Raw genomic sequence first — 20,968 nt, 5'->3', positions numbered from 1 at the left:
TGGGCCCCCTCACCACATGGGCCACTCCCTCTCGACACATCCCAGATGGTCCTTTCCCCTCCTGAGTGGACATACAACCATCAGACAGCACCAGGATACTCTGAGCTGCATACATCTGGGGGGGCCCGCACGACATGGGGAACCTGGGAGCTCACACCCCATGTGACATCTCAGGGTGGCCAGAGCTCTGTGGCTTGAAACAGGAGTTGGAAACCTGAATTTTTATGTGAACGTTTTCAATTTATGCATGCTGGTAACCAATTTAAAATGAGAAACCCACTGTGTGAGCCCAACAAAATGCACTTATGGGCCAGATAATGCGGGTGGGCCCCCGACCATGACCTGAGGTATGGTGGAACACGTTCACTGGGTGGATGCAGAACTAGGGCTCAGAGAGGGCCAGGGCTGTGCCTGGGGTTGTGCAGCAAATATGGAGAATGCAGAGTCAGGCTTGGGCCTGATATTCTTTATCATTGCCCTGGGCCTGGAGTGGGGAGATGGGCAAGCCTGAGGTTTGGGATTGCTTGAGCATGGACAGAATGTGATGCTGGGGGCCCTGGGGGCCAAGGGGCCAGGTCACCCTGGGGGCTGTGCCGGTTAGCAGAGCAAGGGGACAGACTTGGTGGACTGGGTGGGCTGGGAAGGAAGTTCTTCTGGAAGAAGTTCTAGGACAGCCCTGTGTCCTGTGGCCAGGGTACTGTCCTCTCAGGACGCAAAGTTCATGCCTAGGTGTGTGATGCACCTGAAGGCAGGAGGGCAGGGAGCTTGGATCTCAGTTCACCAAAGATTTCCTTTTGTTTTGAGATGGGGTCTCCCTCTGTTGCCCAGGATGGGGTGCAGTGGCATGATCTCGGCTCACTCCAACCTCCGCCTCCGGAGTTCAAGCAGTTCTCCTGCCTCAGCCTCCTGAGTTGCTGGGATTATAGGCACACGCCATGCCTGGCTAATTTTTGTATTTCTGATAGAGACAGAGTTTCACCATGTTGTCCAGGCTGGCCTCGAACTCCTGACCTCAAGTGATCTGCCTGTCTTGGCCTCCCAAAGTGCTGGGATTACAGGCGTGAGCCACCTCGCCTGGCCAAAGATTTCCTTTCTTAAAAGACACTGTCAGCTGGCACGGTGGCTCATGCCTGTAATCCTAGCACTGTAGGAGGCCGAGGCGGGAGGATCGCTTAAGGTCAAGAGTTCAAGACCAACCTGGGCAACACAGTGAGACCCCTGTTTAAAAAAAATTAGTTGGGTGTAGTGGTGTGCACCTGTAGTTCCACCTACTCAGAAGGCTGAGGTGGGAAGATTGCTTGAGCTCGGGAGGTTGAGGCTGCAATGAGCTATGATCACATAACTGTGCTCTAGTCTGGACAACAGAGTAAGACCCTGTCTCTAAAAACAAACACAGAAAGAACTGTTGAGAGTGGACCTGAGGGCCTCTCCCTTGCAGTCTGACTTTTGCTGACTGGGATTAAAGGCCCTGATTCTCCCAGGGGCCCACTCCTAATGTCAGTGGCTTTACAGAGTCCTTCAGCCTCCTGAAGTGGCACCTCAGTGTGAGGGCAGGGACGTCAGCCCTGGAGTCCCCAAAGGCTCCCTGGTACTCCCCCGGCCCTGAGCCTGGTCTGAGCATGGGCTTCCATCTCCCCGCCCGTCCATGGCCCTCCACCGCAGCCTTCCCTGCCTCGGTCACACAGCTCCCGCTTCTAGGCGCTCCTGGACTTCTGTCTTCTGTCCACTGCATCCTATCCATCAGCAAATCCTGTGGGTCCTACAAAATAGATCCCCTGTGCCACCATCTCCTGCCTCTCTTCACTCACTGCCCTGGGCTCTCTCACCTGCTCCCTGCTGGCTCCCCTGTCTCAGCGCAGTGGGCAGCTGGGTGGGTCCCTTGCACTGGAGAGTCCAGGCTCCAGTGCTTGCAGGCACGCCCAGAGGCCCTCACAGCAGGCCGGAAGCCCATTGCTCCGCAGTTACCACCTGTGTGCTGGCGTGGCTCAGCCCTGGGGGCCCTCTCTGTCCCTCACCTTCCTGCTGCTGGTCCGTCCTCAGCCCCTTGGCCCTGCCACTGCCTGCCTGACGCCCTCCTCAGAGAAGGCGTTCTCTTCCGCCGGACTGACATGGGCTCCCCTGACACTGCCACGTCCTCCTTCCGTCTCCTTGATTCCCTTCATTTATTTCATCATGGGGCTCATGCCTGCCTGGCGTTCAGTTCTCTGCAGATTTGCTCTTGGGTTTATTATCTGCCCCTCCACCCCTGAGGGTGTCAGTGCTGGGAGGTCGCTGGGAACCTGTCTTGCTGGCTGATAAACCCCTGGTTCCTAGAGGGGCCGGGCGCAGAGGAGGCCTTCCTTCGGAGATGGGGCAGGCCTGGGGACCACTGCTATGGTGACGAGCCCCACTGTCCCTCTATCACTGCCCTGTGGGGCTGGGCTTTAGACTGGGAGTTGGAGAAGGAGCTCTTAACTTGTGACTTTGGGGAGCACGCTGTCTATAAGAGGCAGGTATGGCCACTGGGTCACAAGTGAGGCTACAGGCACTGGGGACTTGGGCCAGGGTGGAGGAGGGAGGAGGCATGAGGACTGGTGAGAAGGTGGCATTTGAGTGGCTTATGCAAGATGAGAGGGGAGAAGAGAGCCCTTGGGGGAGTTCAGGCCTAAGGGCCCATGGGACGGTCAGGTTGGGATGGCTCCTGCAGGGCCTTGAGTGCCAGGCTCAGCTGGGAATCCAGACCTTTCCTTGCTGGCCATGGGAAACTGGGGCGGGCTGTGGGGCCATGGCATGTCGGGGCCAGCTGCTCTCAGACCAGACTGGGTTCCCTGGGAAAGGGGAGGAGTGGAGACGGGGTGGGCAGGGAGGTGGCGGGGCTGTTCCAGTGCAGATGGGAGCTGAGACTGGAGCGGGGACAGTGCCTAGAGATGGAAGGAAGGGGCAGAGACCACGGGGAGGGAGTGGAGACTGATTGCGGGGAGAATGGACATGACTGGGGGAGTTGGTGGGGTGTTAGGGACAGCAAGGCATCAGGATGCATTTGCCAGTGCTACTGGGGAGGGAGACAGGAGCGTCCCCTGGGGCTAAGCCTGCAGTCCTGAGGGTCTCAGAGGGGTGTTCCTGAGTCCTAGGGTCTGCCGGCTGGGGCTGTAGTGGGGGTCTTGTTCTTGCCCAGCATTTCCCCACTGACAGTATTTTCTGGCCAGCAGCTGTGGTGCGTGGCTGGGGACTGAGTCAGGGATCTGGGGGGGAGGGATTGGTCGGGTGTGTGCATGGGACCGTGCATGTGAGACCACCCAGGGTGTGTACTGGCACGTGGGCGTGCTGTGGGTGAGACAGCGTGTTTGACTGCATGGAGGATTATGGGCCATGTTGCCTGACATGCCCTGGTGAGTGTGACCGAGTGGGTGTGGGGCCATGCATGCGTGTGTGTGGGCACGAGGGCTCACTCAGAGGACCTGTGTCAGAATGCAGGTGAGGATGGAGGATCGAGTGGCCCAGTAAACACATGTGGGGCTGTCAGCGACTCCAGGTCAACACTTATGGCACCCAGTGACTGCACACTCACCTGTCTGTGATCTGCCCCATGTGTGGCAGAGCCTGTGTGTGGGAGGCAGTCCTTAGTGTGCTCCTGGGGATGAGAGCATGCGAGTTAGGTGGCTGAGGCTGGGCTCCCTGCCCGCGTGCGTGCCGGTGTGCACCCTGTCTGTGTATGCACACCCAGTACTGACAGGCTTCCTTTCTGATTCCCCCAGGGTCTTGCAGGAGAGGGGACCGTCCTGGGCTGGCCTGGACCATGGTGCTGCTTTGGGAGCCTGCGGGAGCCTGGCTTGCTCTGGGCCTGGCCCTGGCCCTGGGCCCCAGCGTGGCCACAGCTGCCCCTCGGCAGGACTGCACAGGCGTCGAGTGCCCGCCGCTGGAGAACTGCATTGAGGAGGCACTGGAGCCGGGTGCCTGCTGCGCCACGTGTGTGCAGCAGGGCTGCGCCTGTGAGGGCTACCAGTACTACGACTGCCTACAGGGTGGCTTCGTGCGTGGCCGTGTGCCCGCCGGTCAGTCCTATTTTGTGGACTTCGGCAGCACTGAGTGCTCCTGCCCACCAGGCGGCGGCAAGATCAGCTGCCAGTTCATGCTGTGCCCGGAGCTGCCGCCCAACTGCATCGAGGCTGTAGTGGTGGCTGATAGCTGCCCACAGTGCGGCCAGGTGGGCTGCGTCCACGCGGGCCGCAAGTACGCCGCTGGCCACACTGTTCACCTGCCGCCCTGCCGGGCCTGCCACTGCCCCGACGCCGGTGGAGAGCTCATCTGCTACCAGCTCCCCGGTTGCCACGGGAACTTCTCAGATGCCGAGGAGGGTGACCCCGAGCGACACTACGAAGACCCCTACAGCTATGACCAGGAGGTGGCCGAGGTGGAAGCAGCAGCAGCCCTGGGGGGCGAGGTCCAGGCGGGTGCAGTCCAGGCAGGCGCAGGGGGCCCCCCAGCTGCTCTGGGAGGTGGGAGTCAGCCACTGTCCACCATCCAGGCACCCCCCTGGCCAGCTGCCCTACCCAGGCCCACAGTGGCTGCTGCCCTGGGTCCTCCAGCCCCAGTGCAGGCCAAAGCTAGGAGAGTGACCGAGGACAGTGAGGAGGAAGAAGAGGAGGAGGAGGAGAGAGAGGAAATGGCTGTCACTGAGCAGCTGGCAGCAGGTGGCCACAGGGGGCTGGATGGGCTGCCCACTACAGCCCCAGCTGGACCCAGTCTTCCCATCCAGGAGGAGAGGGCAGAAGCTGGGGCAAGGGCAGAAGCTGGGGCAAGGCCCGAAGAGAACCTCATCCCGGATGCCCAAGCCATGTCCCGCAGCACTGGGCCGGAGGGCGCGACGCCTGCACCGGGCCTGGGCAAGGCCGCTCTCGTCCCGACTCAGGCCATGCCTGGCTCTCCCAGGGATCCAGTCAAGCCCAGCCCCAGCACCATCCTGTCCATACCACTGCCTGATGCAGCCTGGATCCCACCCACCCGGGAAGTGCCCAGGAAGCCGCAAGTTCTGCCCCACTCCCACGTGGAGGAGGACACAGACCCCAACTCTGTCCATTCTGTCCCCAGAAGTAGCCCTGAAGGTAAGACCCTGTCCTGGTTCCTTCAGGGCACTTTGTGCAGGACGGGCAGCCTCAGGCTCTGGCCATTGCCCCAGGTCTCTGCCTGGGGCTGGGGATGCCGGACTGTGGCACCAGGCCTAGGGCGGCCAGCCCAGGCCCTTGGTGTGGGCAGGAGGCTGTGAGAGTGCACCTTCTCCCAGGCCCACCTCTTGGGATGGGGCGGGTGGGTGGGCGTGGGGTTCCTGTTGTGGGAGGTGCTGGGCCCCCTGGTAGGGCTGGGGTAGTGGTCAAGGGTCCAGAAGGTGCATATCTTCAGAGCTGGGGGCCCTGAGGAGGGTTCCTGCCTCAGCCCGGTAGGCCCCCATGTGTCCTGGCAGGAAATGCGAAGGGCGGTCTCTTCTCAGCTGCCCTGGTGGCTGGCCTGTGGCCTAGGAGCCTAGCATGGCCACCTCTGCCAATTTTTCAACAAATGTCAGCCAGAAAGCTGAATTTTATGTGACATCTTCCCATTTCTAAGTGTCTGCAGCAAATTCTAATCTCACAAGCACGTGTTGTAGAAAGAAGTGAACTTGTGGACAGAGGCGAGGTGGGTGGGCCATTTGAGCAGGGGTGCTGGCCATGCTGGGCCAGTGGAGGTGGTGGGGCCACACCAGCTGTACCCTCACTCCATGGAGGCCTCTCTCCGAGCTGGTCAGGCAGCTTCCCGTCATTCCTTCCAGCAGCACCGAGTGCTTACAACCATGTATGCTGTTTCGCCAGTGAGGCAACTGGGGCTCAAGGGTGATGCTGTAGGCTCAGGTCACACAACCAGTGAGCAGTGGGCCTGGAAGGCCCTGGAGCCTGCACTTCTGACCCTATATCCTCCAAGCCACCTGACACAAAGTTCAACACATTCCATCGGGCACATCAGAGCAGGCAGCCAGGACCAGGGCACCCAGGCTTCAGATGGGGACCGGCCCGAGGCTGTGCAGAAGCTAGTAGGTGGTCCAGGCCTCTTCTTGCCCATCCATGCCTGCTCCCAGCAGGTCCTCCATAGCCCAGCACAGTCAGACACCCCATTTGAAGACCCCATGAGCTGTGGTGAGAAGGGGAATGGTCCACTGAGCCTACCTAAGAACCGTCCTCAAAGGGCTCTGCTGCTAAACAGGGGCCACAGCCCCCACGAGGCTGACCCCTTCCTGCTCACTTTAGGAGCCTTGAACTCCTGCAGGGGGTGATTCTGTCACATCAGCTGGGGGCTTGCAGGTCCAGAAGCCTGGTCTAGCTTCCATGGGGACCTGGGGTGATGCTCCTAAGACCCCACGCAAGTTTGAAACCCCCGTGGGCCAACACTGGAGAGGAGAGGCTTCAGGAGTCCTCTAGCAAACAGGTTAATCTGGGCGGATGACCCTATGCTGCCACAGCCTGGGGAATCTGGGGGCCTCACAGACCCATGGACATTGGAAAGGCCCAGAGCTCCCTCAGTGTGAGGGGACAGCCCCGCACCTGGGGGGAGCACCTCAAACACAAATCAGATCATGCCACCCTCTGCCCTATATGGCTCCCTCCTGCCCCTCCTCAGCCTCTTCTCACACCAGTCAGAGCTTCCTTTCAATCAAGTTCAATTCCCTCTGGCTACAGGGCCTTTGCACATGCTGTTTCCCCTGCCTGGAGCACCCCCTTCTCACCACTGCCCACTTATCACCTCATCCTCCACATTGCAGCTCAAGTGGAAGCTCAAGGCTCCCTCCAGGGAGCCTTCCCTGACCCCCAGGAGGAGTCAGATCCCCTGAGTGAGGCTCACCACTTCACTCCTCAGCTCACATCACTGCTCAGAACATCACACCTCTGTGACTGCTGGGGTCTTTATCTCCTCTTCAAAGCCCCAAGCTCCCCAAGGTCAGGGTCTCTGCTGGGTTTTGCTCAACCCTGTACATTCAGCATCTTACCGGCTCCTGTGCACATGCTGGGCACTCAGAAGCTACTGTCAGAGGGTGGGCTGGGCGTGGTGGCTCATGCCTGTAATCCCAGCACTTTGGGAGGCCGAGGTGGGTGGATCACCAGAGGTCAGGAGTTCGAGACCAGCCTGGCCAACATGGTGAAACCCCAAATCTACTAAAAATACAAAATTAGTCTGGCGTGGTGGCAGGCACCCGCAATCCCAGCTACTTGGGCGGCTGAGGCAGGAGAATCACCACCTGGGAGACAGAGGTTACAGTGAGCCAAGATTGTGCCATTGCACTCCAGCCTGGGCGACAAGAGTGAAACTCAAAAAAAAAAAAAAAAAAAAAAAAGAAAGAAACCACTGTCAGAGGTTGAAGAGCTGAAGAAGGCAGAAGAGAAGCCTGCTTCCATCACTTTCTGCCCTTATGTCCACAGGCGGTGGCCCGAGCTCCCTGTAGCCCACTCTCTACTCCTGTAAACTAAGAGGGCTGTTGTGCTCAGTAATCACGGAGCGCTGAGCACGGTGCCTAACAGAGTCACCGTGTTGAGGGGTGTCTGCAGTGGACAGCAGCAGTCATTTGAGTTTTAGGGTTTTCCTGTTAGCCAGAGCATCACAGCATTCAGATACTCCTGCCCTGCAGAACCTGCTTGTGTGAGGCCCTGAGGAAGGGGCCCCTTTCCTGCCATGCATTCCTGGGGCCACAGGCTGTGCTGAGAGGCCTTCTGCAGGTCAGGGGCTGCCCCCAGCTGCTCTGGGAACCTCTGACCTCCTGAGGGCTGCCCTGCCCGAGGGTTCCTCCATGTGGCCCTCCACTGTGCCAGCCCTACGGGAAAAGCCGCCCTCACAAAGCCCCTTGAGTGACAACAGACGTCAGACCCCTTCTTCCCAGCCCAGGGAGCCGGGCATGTGGCTTCCATTAGGCCACATCTGGACATGCTCTGAGGCAGGGACGGCCTGGCCGAGGCAGTCTGGATCCCTGGCAGGGCTCCAGCTCAAAGACAGGACCCCCAGCCCAGCCAGGCCTGGGGCACTGGCTGGAAACCCCTTTTCTAGGCCCCAGGGCTGCCATGGCAACGTGGCTGGAGGGGTCACTTCCGGCCCCATTACCTCCCTTTCTGCAGGGCCCAGGGCTGAGCAGGGCAAAGCCACCTCCCCAGCTTCTCCTCACCAAGGGCTGCTCCATCATCTAGATCCCCAAGGCCTCCCCCAACAACAGCAGCCAGGGGCTCTAAGGCCCAAACCCCACTTCCCCCAAGAGGCTCAGTTGGGCAGCCCGATACCCCACCCGCTGGGCTTCTGTCTCCCACCCCTCCCATGCTGTGTGCACATGGCCGTGACCAGGGATAAACCTGCCTGTGTACATCCCTGTAATGCCCTCCTCCCCCATTAGACTCTAAACGAGGGCGAGTTGCGTCTGCCTTGCTCACTGTCGCAGTCTTGGCTCAGTGAGGGTGCTCTGTGAGTATCTGTTGAAGATATCAGCGGGTGGGCTGAGGACAGATGGTGACTAATCATCGTCACATTTCTAATTGCTCAGCAAGTCCTCAGCTGAGCATTGGACACGAATTAGCTCATTTAATCCTCAAAGCAGCCTCATGATGCAGGGACCTCCCTACTGCTTACAGATGGAAAAACTGAGGCACAAAATCATAAGCCACATGCTCAAATTCTGTGGGTTGTGGAGCCAGAGCCCATGAATTGGTGATGATGAGTGGGCCATGGGTGGGCAGAAGGGTGAGAGGTGGGGTGTGGGTGTGGATGTTTATCTGTCCAGGCCTGAGCTTCTGGGTCCCCTTTGAATTCATCCTCTACCCTTGGGTCCTTAAACCTTCCATTCCCTGCACACCAAAAGCTGCAGCTGCCTGTCCCTGCCCTAATTGTGGTCTCTGGGCCTTTGCGTGTGCTGGGTCCCCTGCCAGATCAGCCGTCAGACAAGATAAGGGGGACTCAGTTGGGGGCCTAACAGCCAGCAGGCCTCATCAAAGCCCACACCCAAAAATTTATTTGAGAAAGCTCAGGGCAGAGGGGAAAACTGGGGCTCCTGAGAACAAAGCTGCTCTCCAGGATCCCACAGCCCAGACCACAGAGAGGCCTCGGGCATTAAGAGGCAGGATTGGGGACCAGGGGTGGGGCCGCTTCTATTTCAGAAACCCTGGAAGCTGCACTGCACGCACCATGCTCCTGAGCCTGGCTGCATGCCCTCCCTGGCACACGTGCACTTCATTACACACTCCACCCACAACATGCATGCTCCCCACCTCCCCCATCCCAGCCCACCACCTCCCGCCTGTGACCTGGTGCTGCTAGCCACACCTCTTGGACTGTGCTCTGCTGAGAATAGGGAGATGGAGCCTACCTCCCCAGCTTGTTGGGAGGATCATATCACAGAAACAAGAGCCGGGCACCCAGGAGGTGCTCGGTGAGGGCGAGTTCTGTGTCCTGCCCACCATAAGCAGGCTGGAAGCAGAGTTGGCAGGGGTGGCAGCTGGTGGGCCTGGAGGAACCCACAGAGACCCCAGTTTCACCCTCGCTGCATGTGCATGGGCTTTGCACATGGTCCATGCCCAGCAAGTGCTGTGGGAGGACTTGGGAGATGGGAAAACAGGATCCAAGCTGGTTAAGAGCCTTGCCCAAGGCCACAGCTATGGACAGCAGAATGAGTAGATGGGAACACTGCTGACACTGCAGAGCCCCTCATGCCCCCTCCTTCAGGAAGCCTTCCCAGATATCACACAGGCCTCTCTTCCTCACAGTCCCCAGCCTGTGAACCAAGTCCATATTGGTTCATCTCTGCCTTCCCAGGGACGCCAGGACATGCTCACAGCTGACACCTGATGAAGGTTATAGAGTAAATGATATGGGATTGAACAAGACACAGGCATCCAGCTGTGGGGACAGATCTCTAGAAACATCAGAAGGGAGACAGGAAGAAAGTAGAGCTGGAGCTGGGGGAGGGGGCTGAGCGAAGGCACAAAGATTCAGGAAGGCTTCCCAGAGGAGGTGCTATCTGAGCTGGCCAGGAACAGTGTAAGCAAATGCTTGGAACAGAGGAGAGACGGTTTGGGATGCTCAGAGGGTGGCAAGAGAACTAGGGTGAGGAGGAATTACTGAGAGAAAGGGTGGTTAGGGGGATCCCCCCAGTTCACTCATTTATCCACCCAATATTTATAGAGCTCCAACTGTGTGCAGGCCCTGCTAGAGGCCCTTGGGCTCTGCAGAGAATATGAGAGGTATGGTCCCCACCCTCACCTCACAGTGCTGACATTCTGTTGGGGAAGAAAACAGTAAACAAGTCCATGGGAATTATCTGCTGTAATGTGAGGTATTGCTAAGAGAAATTAAAGCAAGGTGAGGCAGCTCACACCTGTAATCCCAGCACTTTGGGAGGCCGAGGTGGGTGGATGGATCACCTGAGGTCAGGAGTTCAAGACCATCCTTGCCAACATGGTGAAACCCCTGTCTTTACTAAAAATACAAAAATTAGCTGGGTGTGGTGGTAGGCACCTGTAATCCCAGCTACTCAGGAGGCTGAGGCAGGAGAATCGCTTGAACCCGGGAGGCAGAGGTTGCAGTGAGCGGAGATTGCGCCACTGCACTCCAACCTGGGCGACAGAGCCAGACTCCGTCTCAAAAAAAAGAAGAAAAAAAAGCACAGTGAGAGGAAGGGTGGGTGGACAGGGGAGTCCTCCCTGGGGCGGTGACCTGAGCAGAAAGCTGAAAGGAGGGGAGGAGCGAGCCATGCGGATACCTGAAAGAGGGAGCGGGAGCGGCAAGTGCGAAGGCCCCAGGGCAGGAAGGTGCCCGGACAGGAGGCCAGTGGAGCCGAGATAAGTGGGGGAGAGGGAGGGGGATAGGAGATCTGGGAGGTCACTGGGGCAGGCTGTCCAGGGCCTGTGGCCACCATGAGGACTTTGGCTTCTACTCTGAGGTGAGAGCTACAGCAGGGTATTGAGCAGAGGAGTGACACCAGCCAACTTATGTGTTAACAGGATCCCTGGCTAGGAAGAGTGGCAGAGTTGGTACAGGGCCCTCACAAGGAGCTCCCGAAAGGGAACACATCCTCTCTGTTGTCAATGCAGAGACCCAGAGCACAGCTGTGCGTAGAGGCTCTGCCGGAGAGGATGGGAGCAGGTGGCTGCCCCAGGTCCACAGAGCTCTGCGGCTGGACAGGTGCGCTGCATTTGCTGCAGGCCCCTCCAGGCCAGCTCCCCAGGTCTCATTGCCACCAGCCCTGGCTAGCAGCTGGGTTCAGGCCCTCTGCTCAGGGGCATCTATCAGAAGCAGCAGGTTTCACTCTGGCAACCTGGAGATACTCTGTGTGGACATCCCATTTCATGGAAGAGAAAACTGTCATCTTGGGGCTGTAGCAGGGGGCCCCAGTCTCCCAGTGGAAGAGGGGGGCTTGTGGTTCCCATGGGGGACCTAGAGGTACAAGTGGGTTTGGGTGGCTGGTAGCTGGGTGCTCCCTGTGTTTGCCTGCCTGGGCAAAATGTGTGCATTTCACAGCCGGACCCAACCCATCTTGAGGGTCTGGGGCCAAGGCTAGGCCTGCGGTGGGTTTCTTTATTTTAATTTTTAAAACTAACTCTGTTAGTTTATGCAAATAAAACCACTTTATTGAGATATTATTTGCAAGTCATAAAGTCCCCATTTTGAGAGAGCAGAATCTAGTGGGTTTTAGTAGATTCGGAGTTGTGGAGACATTCCCAGAATCTAATCTCAGAGCATTGTCATCGCTCCAGAAAGACACCCACATCCTGTAGCAGTCACTTTCCATTCCCTTTCTCCCAGTCCCCAGTAGCCAGGAATCTTCCTTCTGAGTCTATGGATTTGCATATTCTGGATACCCCTGGACTCTCTGGGAATCATGCACTATGTGGTTTCTTGTGTGTGACTCTTTCACTTAGCACAATGTTTTCAGCATCCATTCATGTGGTAGCATGTGTCATTAATTCCTTTTCATGGTTGAATAATGTTGTATGAATATACCACATTTCAAAAATCTGTTCATCTGTTGATGGACATTATTCTTCCAACTTTTCGGTATTATGAGTAATGTAGCTATATATATTCATGTGTAAGTTTTTATATGGACACATGTTTTCATTCATCTTGGGACCATATCTAGGAGTGGCATTGCTGGACCACATGGTAATTCTGTGTTTAACCCTTAGAAGAACTGCCAGACTGAGGCCGGGCGCGGTGGCTCACGCCTGTAATCCCAGCACTTTGGGAGGCTGAGGCAGACAGATCGCCTGAGGTCGGGAATTCAAGACCAGCCTGACCAACATGGAGAAACCCCGTTTCTACTAAAAATAAAAAATTAGCCAGGCGTGGTGGCGCATGCCTGTAATCCCAGCTGCTTGGGAGGTTGAGGCAGGAGAATTGCTTGAACCTAGGAGGCGGAGGTTGTGGTGAGTCACGATCGCGTCATTGCACTCCAGCCTGGGCAACAAGAGTGAAACTCCGCCTCAAAAAAAAAAAAAAGAACTATCAGACGTTTTCCAAAGCGACTGCACCATTTTACATTCCCACCAGCAGTGCACAAGCGTTCCAGTTTCTCCACATCCTCACCAGTTGTTATAGCCATCCTAGTGTATATGAAATAGCATCTCATCGTGGTTTAGATTGCAATTCCCTGATGACTAATGATGCTGAGCATGTGTTCATGAGATTGCTCTAGAAACTTCTAGAATACGCAAGCACACATCCCATTAGCCTCAAAGTGATGACATCATCACACTGTCATGTAGTCTCCGGAGAACTCCACTATACACTGTGCTCTGGGGGAGAGTGTGTGAAGAAGGCAACCGATGTCCTAATGTTATGACAAACATAATTTTGACCTTATGGATCCCTGAAAGGGTCTTGGAGACCCTATAGGGCCAGGACCACACTTGAGAACCACTGGTCAGTGCAACTACAAGCATGTAGGTGCGTGCATGTATTTTTCACAAGCACTAACAGAGGATGTACAGTGTTCTGTTCTATGCCTTTTTCAAATAACAATGGATCTTGGAGCTTTTCCCTGTCACTGCATGGAAAGTCCCCTTTCTGTGTTTGACGGCCGTGGTGCCCCACAGCATGCAGACCCCATCTTTGATTTACCAGTTCTCTTACTGATGGATATTCAGGTTGGTTCCAGTCTTTTGCTCTTAAAAAGTGATGCTGCTGTGAGCATCTCTACACCATGCCCCAGTGTGGAATTGTGAGGTCAATGTGTCTGTGCTTTTTTTCTTTGTACGCTGTTCATTGACACATAACCACTAGAACCTGTCAGAAGCACACAACTCAAATGAATTTTCACAAGTGAACACACTGTGGAGCTGACCCTCAGCTCATGAGACAAGACCAGGCCCTAGGAAGCCTCCTTTGTGCCCCTCCTGGGAAACCACTTCTCTTGACTTCCAATGGCAGAGGTTAGTTTTCCTGCTCTTAAACTTTTATAAATGAACAGACCGTGCCATTGCGTGTATCGGCAGGGGGTCTTTTTGATTGTTGCGTAGTGTTTCGTTGTAGGGATCGACCTTGCCTGGCTTGTTCCCCGGCTGGGGGCATCGGGGTTGTTTCCAGTGGAGGCCATGAGCTTTCTCTGCCAGGCTTCTGGTCCTTATGCCTGTGCATTTCTGTTGAGAGGTGCTGGCTGGCTGAGCTCTAGGAGATATGGATGTATTTTTTTTTATATGGATGTATTTTTATAGCCCTGGTAGATGTCGTTCACTTGTTCACCCTGGAGAGTGTACTGGATTTTACTTACACCTGCAGTGCATGAGAATGTCTCTTTCCTCATTCTATTCATGCAACAAATATTTATTGAGTGCCTATCTCACCGTTGCTGGTGCTGGGGAGACAGGGTGAGCAAAACAGACGAGACTGGAGCTGCCAGTCATGGGGTGGGGATTCACACAGTCAACAAAATGAACATCTGAAATCTGGCATGTTAGATGGTGAAAGTGCTAAAGAGGAAATTAAGCAGGTTCTGGACTTTGCCAGTCTGAGAGGTGGGGGGCAGCCTCTCCTGGTGGTTTTAGTTTGTGTATGCATAGCTCTCCACCCACCTCATCTGAGGGTTCCCAAGTGAGTCTCACTGGTCACACTCCCACCAACACTGCTGTGGGGTGGCCTTCCTGCCATTCTTGCTAAACCAATGTTATTCTTTCCTCCTTGGACACACCTCGGCCATGTACAAATGACCCATTGTCACAGTAATGCAAGTGAGGCAACCACAGCACCTCCGTAGCACATGCATTGCACATTTATTATTGCTCCCAAGTCCACAGGCCAGTTGGGCAGTCCTGCTAACCTGGCTAGGTGTGGCTGACATCAGCTGGGCCTGAGCGTGTATCTGTGGTCATCTGGCAGCTCAGCTGGTCCGGGATGGCCTCAGACAGGATGGCTCATGTCTGTGCCACGTGGTCTCTCATGCTCCAGCTGGTTAGCTCTGGTGTGTTCTCATTGTGGAAACAGAAGTCCAAGAGAAAGATTAGAAACACACAGGTGTTTTAATTTAGGATCTTGACGATGGAGTGCACTCCTTCAACGATTAAGATAGACTTGAGATGGAGATTGAGATTTTATTACTTCCTGGGGGATACGTGGCACACCTGGGGGCCACACACACACATACAGGGAAGTCAGGGAGCACAAGGCAGGGGCGGGAGTGGGGGGTGCGGGGAGAGGCATGGGCCTGGGGCACTGGCTTTCATTGGAGTCCAGGGTGGGGAACATGAAAGTCCAATAGTGATTGGACAGTTTAAAGCAAGCAGGCCTGAGATTTGAAACAAACCAATGCAAAATCCTTTCCTGGACGGAGGTGTTATTTTGGAATCCCACTGACCTGGAGGCCAGGTGTGGGTTTGGGGAGACAGCTCTCTGGGCTGAAGTAGAGGAAAGACAGCAGGAATTTATCATCTAAGTTAGGTGGCCAATCAAACATGGAGGCTGAGGTAGTACGTGTGCCATAAACCTCAACACCCACAGACTCTTGCACCTGGGCCCAGAACTAGCAGGGCCACTGCTTTTGCCACATTGTGTTGTCAGCCAGTCAGGAGGCCAGCCCAGGGTTAAGGCTCCTGGCCACGAGAGTCACTGCAGAGTCCTTCTGCCATGGTGGGGATTAAGGATGGGGAGAATGCAGGCGGTCATTCAGTGGGTGCCCCTATGCCTGAGCACCAAGCCCCAGACCCCGTGCCAGTGCTTTACATGCCTCATCTCATTTAGTTCCCATAGTGACCCTACAGCAAAGGGATTATGAGTCCCTTCCCACTGTGGTGTCAACCTGTGCCTGGCCACGGCCTAGGGCGAGGAAGTGTTGAGTCCAGCTCTGAACCCAGATCTGTTGATATAAAAGGCATCTCTGTATTTTCTGCTTGGGTCCTGGCACAGGGCTCCCCAGATTGGAGGCTGGCTCCACCCCTCACTAGCTGTGTGACCTCAGGCAAATTGCTTAACTGTCCTGGGCCTCAAGGTTTCTCATCTGTAAAAGGGGCTTACTAATGGCTCCCTCCCAGAGCTGTGTTCTCAATGGGAAGAAAGCCTGCGGTGGACACCAGGTGCAGGGGAGGCCTGCCACAGAGCAGAGCTCCACTCATGGCTGGTGTCCCGGATGCTGTGGTTCCAAGTCCTGAGGCCCTGCTGAGAGGGTGGCGGCTTCTGAGCCCTGGGCTGCATCCTGTTCACACACCCAGGCCAAGGCAGCAGATGCGGCTTTCCTGAGGCCGAACCATGCCCAGAAGTCCTTGGCCTCCTGAGCCTTCCAGAATCCTGGGGGCCTCAGTGAGCTGGAGTTCAGGATCTGTGCTGTGAGTTTCCCTGCTGGCAGTGTCAGCATCCTCTACCTGCCAGCACCTCCTCTAGGCTAGGCCAGGCTGTGGACCTCTAGGAACTCTGGCCTGCAGCATCCGGGGCTTTGAGGTGAAGCTTCTGGTTGAGATCAGAGTTGTGTGGGCTGGGGCTGTGGTGGGACCTCCACCCCCTTGTCCACTCCTAGGCCTCCATGCTGGGAAAGTGGGCTTGGGGCCAAGTTGCAGTTAGATTGAGCCTGCTTTGGCCCTCAGAGAGTGAATTCCTGCCTCTGCTGCTCCTGGCTGTGTGACCTCAGGCAAGTGACTCACCTTCTCTGAGCCTCAGTTTCTGCATGTGTACAATGGGGTGGTCCTGTTAGTCTCAGGATTACTGAGAGGAGCAGGTGGGCTAACGACAGCCAGCACACAGTGCTGCTCTGGGCCACGGGCTCCCTGCCTCTTCCTGCCAGAGGTTCTGCAGGAACTGGGGTGGCGGGGAGGGATGAGAAGAGGGCTTTGTGTTCTTGTTTCTTCAAACAGATGTAGATGTGTATCTTCTGGTGGCCAGAAGTTGTCCCCTCTGGCAAAAGAGCAGGGGAGACAGGCCTGGCGGGATTGGGCAGGGGCCGTTCAGCTGCTGTGTTTGCCACTCCAGCTGCCTCCAGATGTGCAGCAGCGTGTTCCTCACTGGCTCTCTCCCGCCCATGCTGCACTCTTGTTTCAGCCCCTGCCAACTGCGTCAGCAAACGCGCGAGCTGTGAGACCCCTCCTTCAGCCATACAGCCTGGCTGCAAGGCTGGCTTCCCACAGACAAGGGGAGGGGCACCCTCCTCTACTAAGTCTGCATGCAGGGCCCTCTTCACCACCCTCACAGGTCACCCTGCATCAGTGGAGCATTTATTATGTGCCAGGCACTGTGTTAATCACTGGACGCGTATCAGTCCATTATGTGTCGTGACCCCCCTGTGAGGGGATGTCATCATTATGTCCATTTTGTAGACGAGGTGACTGAGGCCCAGGGAGGTTAAGTGAATTGTCCAAGGTTCCTGAAACCAGTGAAGCAGATGTTTGCCAACCCCTGACTTGGCCCCCTGCACCGGGCACTTCTACCTCCTGCCTGCTGCCTCCCTGAGCTTGCCTGGCTGCCCAGTGTGAGCAGGCATTTCCCTGTTGTGGACAGACTGAGGCTTCAGGACTGTCTGGATGGCTGGCCCTCAAGGGGCAAAGCTGAGCCCAGGGCAAGCTGGCAGGCCTCAGGCTGTGCACTCTCCCCCCTGCCCCAACCCCTCAGGCCTCTCCCTGGTACCTGCCTGGTGAAGGTCTAGGCCGGTGGACCTGGTGGGACTGTGGTTCCAAGTATAGTCAAGGGCCACATAAGGACGTTTTGGTCAGTGATAGACCCCATATATGACGGTGGGATTAGCAGGTAGGCAAGCCTGCTCGGCACAGAGGGCCCAGAACCTGGTGGCGAGGGGAGTAGGGAGAGAGGGAGTGAGAGGCTTTCTCTCCTGCTTCCAGCCCCGCCCTCTCGCCTGCCCCCCTCACCCTTTGGGTGCCAGGGATTCAGTGGAACCACAAAGGTGAAGACCCTTAGGGATGAGGGTCCCTGCAGTCACTCCAGTGACTGGCCAGCCGGAGAATGCATACGATGGAGAAGCAGCACTGGAAGTCTGGGAGTGCAACAGCTCATTGGAAAGTGGGGGCCGTGGGGACCAGAGACTGTACCTAGAACACAAGGGCAGTCGCCCCTGCTGTTGCCCTGGGGCCGTGGAGGCCCGGCATGGTCCGAAATTTTGGATTTTCTACAAGAAGCCTGGGATCTGGAACTTCATATGACAGCTCCCAATTTGTAAATATTAGCAATTCGTTCACATATTTTTAAAGCACCCACAAAGTACACTACAGGCACCTGCTTGCTGCCATAACTTGGAATCTCCCTCTGCCACCCCTCATGACACAACTAGGATGACACAGACGTCCAGTGCTGAGTGAGGAGCTGGCTGAGAGCTCTGCAGATGCAGAGGATGGGGGCCCAGGAGTCCTGACTCCAGCACAGGCTCTCTCTGCCCAGACCTCCCATCCCAGCTGAGTCAGAGCTGGTGGGATCAGTGTCATGGCGAGGCTACATGGAGGTCTGAGGGCAGGGACCTGCAGGTTACTGTGCAGTACCTGGACCAGCAACAGTAGGAGCACCACCCCTGGCCTGCAGGGGAGACTGGTGAGAGCTGAGGCTCCAGGGAGTAGCCGTGGCCATAGGTAGAGGCAACTGTGCCTGTATGGGGACCCCGGGATGCCACCCTCCAGGCCAGCCTCCCTCAACAAAGAGCAGGGCTGACTGGTGGAAGGTGGGTCTAGGGCACATAGGGAGTGGGCAGTAGGCTTTGGGGAGGATGGCCGCGTGGGTGTGGTGGTTGGGGATCAGGGACTGTCCGCAATGCCACCACACAGGCATGGGCGTGAGATGAGCAGCCTCAAGCTCATCTCTCTGAGCTCCTCACGTGCTCACACGGAAGGAGTTAGAGTCAGCTCAGATGCCCAGGTAGAGATGCCATATTGGCGGTGGGAACTTGAGCATGGAGCTCAGGGCACAGGCCTAAGCTGGAGGTGGAAACTGATCAGAGAATGGCTGTGCTTCTGTCCCTTCCCCACCAAGCTGGCCCACCTGGCAGTTGGGGCTGGGTTGGTGGTGGGTGAGTGATGGAGGACGACCTCACAATTCCTCATCTGTCACCGTGTGGCCCCTGGAGCCCGGATGCAGGAGCAGGGAGGCCAAGGGTCTTGCCGGAGGTGGCTTGGCTGGTGGGGGCATGGCTGGGCTTTGAGTGGAGCCCTCTGGCTTCCTGGCTCTGTGCCTCCCACCCGCTACCAGCCGTGGCCATCAGGATAGAAGTGTTTCCTGCTTGGCGTGAGGCTGGTGAGCGTGTTACCCTGACCTCTCCTAGGCACCTTTGATCAGTGCTGACTGCTTCACTTTGAGTGTCCAGAGTGGCCAGTTATTCTGCAGGAGCAACTAGACAGAGGAGGGATGTATTTTAGTGGGGGGTGTGCATGGGGGAATCAGATCAATCAGTGCCTGGTCAAGTTCTAGGAAGGCGGGCCTGGTGGGGCCACGGTCCCAAGTACAGTCAAGCGCCGCATAATGACATTAACATCAATGATATACTCCGTATGTGATGGTCCCATACGATTATGGTGAAGCTGAAGGAGCTGAAAAATGCCTTTTGCCTAGTGACAGCGTAGCCATTACTCGTGTTTGTGGTGATGCTGGTATAAGCAAACCTACTGCACTGCCAATAGTACAAAAGCCTAGCACATGGTCTGGGTGTGGTGGCTCACGCCTGTAATCCCAGCACTTTGGGAGGCCAAGGCAGGAGAATCGCTTGAACCCGGGAGGCGGAGGTTGCGATGAGCTAAGATCGCACCATTGCACTCCAGCCTGGGCAACAAAAGTGAAACTCTGTCTCAAAAAAGCAAAACAAAACAAAAAGCCTAGCACATGTAGTTAGTTACAGTGTATCATACTTGATAATGAATGTCTGTGTTACCAGTTTATGTATTTACTATGTTTTTGTTGTTATTTTGGTAGGCCTAGGGCACTACTGTGCGCTAGTGTGTTATTTGGCTTTCTAATTATTTAAAAAATAGTTAACTATAAAACAGCCTCTGGCAGGTCCTTTGGGAGGTATCCAGGAGAAGGCATTGCTATCATAGGAGATGACAGCTCCCTGCATGTTACTGCCCCTTAAGATGTCCCAGCGGGATAAGATGTGGAGGTGGAAGGCAGTGATATTGATGATCCTGACCCTGTGTAGGCCTAGGCTAGTGTGTGTGTTTATGTCTTAGTTTCTTTTTTTCTTTTTCTTTTTTTTGAGACGGATTCTCGCTCTGTCCCCTAGGCTGGAGTGCAGTGGCGTGATCTCAGCTCACTGCAACCTCTGCCTCCTGGGTTCAAGCTATTCTCCTGCTTCAGCCTCCTGAGTAGCTGGGATTACAGGTGCCCGCCACCACGCCAGGCTAATTTTTGTATTTTTAGTAGAGACGGGGTTACACCATGTTGGTCAGGCTGGTCTCGAACTCCTGACCTCGTGATCCGCCTGCCTCGGCCTCTCAAAGGGTTGGGATTACAGGTGTAAGCCACCACACCTGGCCTATGTCTTAGCTTTTTTTTTGTTTTTGTTTTTTTTTTTTTGAGACGGAGTCTTGCTCTGTCACCCAGGCTGGAGTGCAGTGGTGTGATCTTGGCTCACTGCAACCTCCACCCCTGGGGTTCAAGCAATTCTCCTGCCTCAGCCTCCTGAGTAGCTGGGACTACAGGCGCGTGGTGCCACGCCCAGCTAATTTTTTTTTTTTTTTTGTATTTTAGTAGAGACAGGTTTCACGGTGTTGCCCAGGCTGGTTGCAAACTCCTGAGCTGAGGCAATCTGCCTGTCTCAGCCTCCCAAAGTGCTGGGATTACAGGATGGAGCCACCACACCTGGCCTATGTCTTAGTTTTTAAGAAAAAAGATTTAAAAGTTAAAAAAAAAAGTTGAAAATAGGCTGGGTGCAGTGGCTTATGCCTGTAATCCCAGCACTTTGGGAGGCTGAGGAGGGCGGATCACCTGAGGTGAGGAGTTTGAGACCAGCTTGGCCAACATGGTGAAACCCCGTCTCTACTAAAAATACAAAAATTAGCCGGTCACAGTGGCTCTGGGCTATAATCCTAGCTACTCAGGAGGCTGAGGTAGGAGAATCGCTTGAGCCCGGGAGGTGGAGTTTGTAGTGAGCCCAGATCGGGCCACTGCACTCCAGCCTGGGTGACATAGTGAGACTCCGTCTCAAAAAAAATAAAAAATAAAAAATAAATAAATAAAAACACATATAGAGTAAGGATATAAAAAATATTTTTCTATAGCTGTACGATGAGGGCATTTATGTTTTAAGGCAAGCGTTATTACAAAAGGGTAAAAAATTAAAGTTTATAAAGTAAAAACATTACAGTAAGCTAAGATGAATTTATTATTGAAGAAAGAAAAATATTTTAAACTAAATTTAGTGTAGCTGAAGTGTCCAGTGTTTCTAAAATCTGCAGTAGTGCACAGTAGTGCCCTAGGTCTTCAAATGCACTCACCACTCACTCATTGAGTCACCCAGGGCAGCATCCAGTCCTGCAAGCTCCATGCATGGTAAGGGCCCTGTAAACCAAAAATAAAATTCTAAGGC

General features: G+C 55.4%; 1 protein-coding gene across 2 annotated transcripts in view; it reads left to right on the top strand.

Annotated features, from left to right (window-relative positions):
- Nucleotides 1-20,968, top strand: part of FBLN2 (fibulin 2) — a 92,254-nt gene that overhangs the window by 20,901 nt on the left and 50,385 nt on the right. For both annotated transcript variants that reach the window (XM_003265009.3, XM_030801798.1), the window contains exon 2: nt 3,735-5,081. In XM_003265009.3, the coding sequence (XP_003265057.2) occupies nt 3,776-5,081 (1,306 nt within the window). In that variant the 5' untranslated portion in view covers nt 3,735-3,775. The remainder of the gene's footprint in view (nt 1-3,734; nt 5,082-20,968) is intronic.

This window comes from Nomascus leucogenys, chromosome 21 (assembly GCF_006542625.1).
Source record: "Nomascus leucogenys isolate Asia chromosome 21, Asia_NLE_v1, whole genome shotgun sequence".
Taxonomy (NCBI): domain Eukaryota; kingdom Metazoa; phylum Chordata; class Mammalia; order Primates; family Hylobatidae; genus Nomascus; species Nomascus leucogenys.
This window is presented reverse-complemented; position numbering and strand designations above follow the sequence as displayed.